This window comes from Tetrahymena thermophila (genome assembly GCF_000189635.1).
Source record: "Tetrahymena thermophila SB210 genomic scaffold scf_8254471, whole genome shotgun sequence".
In the NCBI taxonomy this organism is placed as follows: domain Eukaryota; phylum Ciliophora; class Oligohymenophorea; order Hymenostomatida; family Tetrahymenidae; genus Tetrahymena; species Tetrahymena thermophila.
The window spans coordinates 1-2549 of NW_002476247.1; the positions used below are offsets into that span (position 1 = coordinate 1).

The following is a 2549-nucleotide window of genomic DNA, read 5'->3' on the forward strand; positions in this document are numbered from 1 at the left end:
AAATAATAAGAAATAAATAATAAAAGGAAAAGTTGAAAATAAAATGATAGAGCTAATTTAACAAAGAAAGAACAAAAAAAAGCAAGCACAATAAAAAGAAATAGAAAAAAGAGCTTTATTGTTTTTTATTAGTTTTTATAATTAAAAATATCACAATCCAAAACAAATAAACTGTTTTTACCAAAGGACAAGTGTCAAATTTGAGAGATTAATGCAATTTGCTAAAGCAGAACCTAAGCCTGATGCACCTTCATCACCAATTTAATTGTGACTTTTTAAATATTGAAGAAAAAATATATCATTAAATAGTTAATTAGAAGGAAAAAATGAAGAAATAATATGAAATAATAAGAAATAAATAATAAAAGCAAAAGTTGAAAATAAAATGATGAGCTAAATTAACAAAGAAACAACAAAAAAAACAAGCACAATAAAAAAAAATAGAAAAAAGAGCTTTATTGTTTTTTATTAGTTTTTATAATTAAAAATATCACAATCCAAAACAAATAAACTGTTTTTACCTAAGCTCAAGTGTCAAATTTTAGAGATTAATGCAATTTGCTAATGCAGAACCTAAGCCTGATGCACCTTCATCACCAATTTAATTGTAACTTTTTAAATATTGAAGAAAAAATATATTATTAAATAGTTAATTAGAAGGAAAAAATGAAGAAATAATATGAAATAATAAGAAATAAATAATAAAAGCAAAAGTTGAAAATAAAATGATGAGCTAAATTAACAAAGAAAGAACAAAAAAAAGCAAGCACAATAAAAAGAAAATAGAAAAAAGAGCTTTATTGTTTTTTATTAGTTTTTATAATTAAAAATATCACAATCCAAAAAAAAATAAACTGTTTTTACCAAAGGTCAAGTGTCAAATTTTAGAGATTAATGCAATTTGCTAAAGCAGAGCCTAAGCCTGATGCACCTTCATGACCAATTTAATTGCGACTTTTTAAATATTGAAGAAAAAATATATCATTAAATAGTTAATTAGAAGGAAAAAATGAAGAAAAAATATGAAATAATAAGAAATAAATAATAAAAGGAAAAGTTGAAAATAAAATGATGAGCTAAATTAACAAAGAAACAACAAAAAAAAGCAAGCACAATAAAAAGAAAAAGAAAAAAGAGCTTTATTGTTTTTAATTAGTTTTTATAATTAAAAATATCACAATCCAAAACAAATAAACTGTTTTTACTTAACGATTTTACGTTTTATTTTTATCAAAATTTTAGGTTTTTTATTAAAGAGGAAAATAGGTATATATGTAAAATAATCACAAATTAGATATAAATTTTTCTAAATGGTTTTCATTAATAATTATCAAATAAATAAAAATATATATAAACATATTAAAAAATTAATTTTAAGTTGTATTCTGAGTGCATTTATATGTGCGAGTATTTCTATTCTATTCTATCACCAATTTAATTGTTACTTTTTAAATATTGAAGAAAAAATATATCATTAAATAGTTAATTAGAAGGAAAAAATGAAGAAAAAATATGAAATAATAAGAAATAAATAATAAAAGGAAAAGTTGAAAATAAAATGATGAGCTAAATTAACAAAGAAACAACAACAAAAAGCAAGCACAATAAAAAGAAAAAGAAAAAAGAGCTTTATTATTTTTAATTAGTTTTTATAATTAAAATATCACAATCCAAAACAAATAAAATGTTTATACAAAAGGTCAAGTGCCAAATTTGAGAGATTAATGCAATTTGCTAAAGCAGAACCTAAGCCTGATGCACCTTCATCACCAATTTAGAAGGGCTAAGCGGCTCGAGTGGGCGAGTCGGAGGGTCTTAGCAGTGATATCGGGGGTTCGAATCCTATACCGCCCCCTTTATTTCGAAAAATTCCATGTAAAAATGTGAATGTTACCAGCGGTCTCCTTGGTAGGAGGGAAGGGCCAAATCTGATAGGTGGTAAAGAGGAGGCCCCATTCTGAACAGAAGATCTGGAATACAAATGGGAAGCGAGCATAATGCGTAGTCAAATCATGGAAGATTAGTAGAAATGCCATTAGGGTGTAGGTGACCCTTCCCTTCTAGTATATTACCCACAATTATATATAAATAAATTGGTATACGTATAATAATAATGTATAAGTAATTATATATAGGGCCCCTATCCCGAGTGCATGTCACCATGTGCGAGTATGTATGTATGTATGTATCACCAATTTAATAATTTCTTTCATAAAAATTATTTATTTAAATAAATAAAAAATATTAATAATAATAAAAGTAATTTTTTTAATTAAATATACCTCAAATTAATGTGGAGAACCTAATGAGATAAAAGTGAAGAGCTTTTAAACTTTTTTAATTAATGTTTAAATTTTGGGTGTTTTGGTATTTATTATTGTAGGACCGGCGATAATTCTGCCTATCTATTATATCTGTTAAATAAATATATATATAGGTTAAATAAAGCAATATATGTCTTTATATTTGTTAAATAAAATAAACAATCAATAAACTAAATTTTTTTATAAAGCGACTAAAGTAAATTTAAAATATCAAAAAAAAAAAAA

The 2549-nt window shown here is 24.0% G+C and overlaps 1 protein-coding gene across 1 annotated transcript; it reads right to left on the bottom strand. All coding sequences in view use genetic code 6, as the record gives it.

Moving 5' to 3' along the window:
* Positions 1-150: 150 nt before the first annotated feature.
* TTHERM_01701350 (hypothetical protein) lies at positions 151-1996 on the bottom strand (the record flags this gene model as incomplete). The annotated part of the gene is made up of 4 exons (XM_001029218.2): positions 151-271; positions 522-611; positions 865-954; positions 1695-1996. 4 exons carry the CDS (start codon positions 1994-1996, stop codon positions 151-153), a joined length of 603 nt encoding a protein of 200 aa, XP_001029218.2.
* Between the last annotated feature and the right edge of the window lie 553 nt (positions 1997-2549).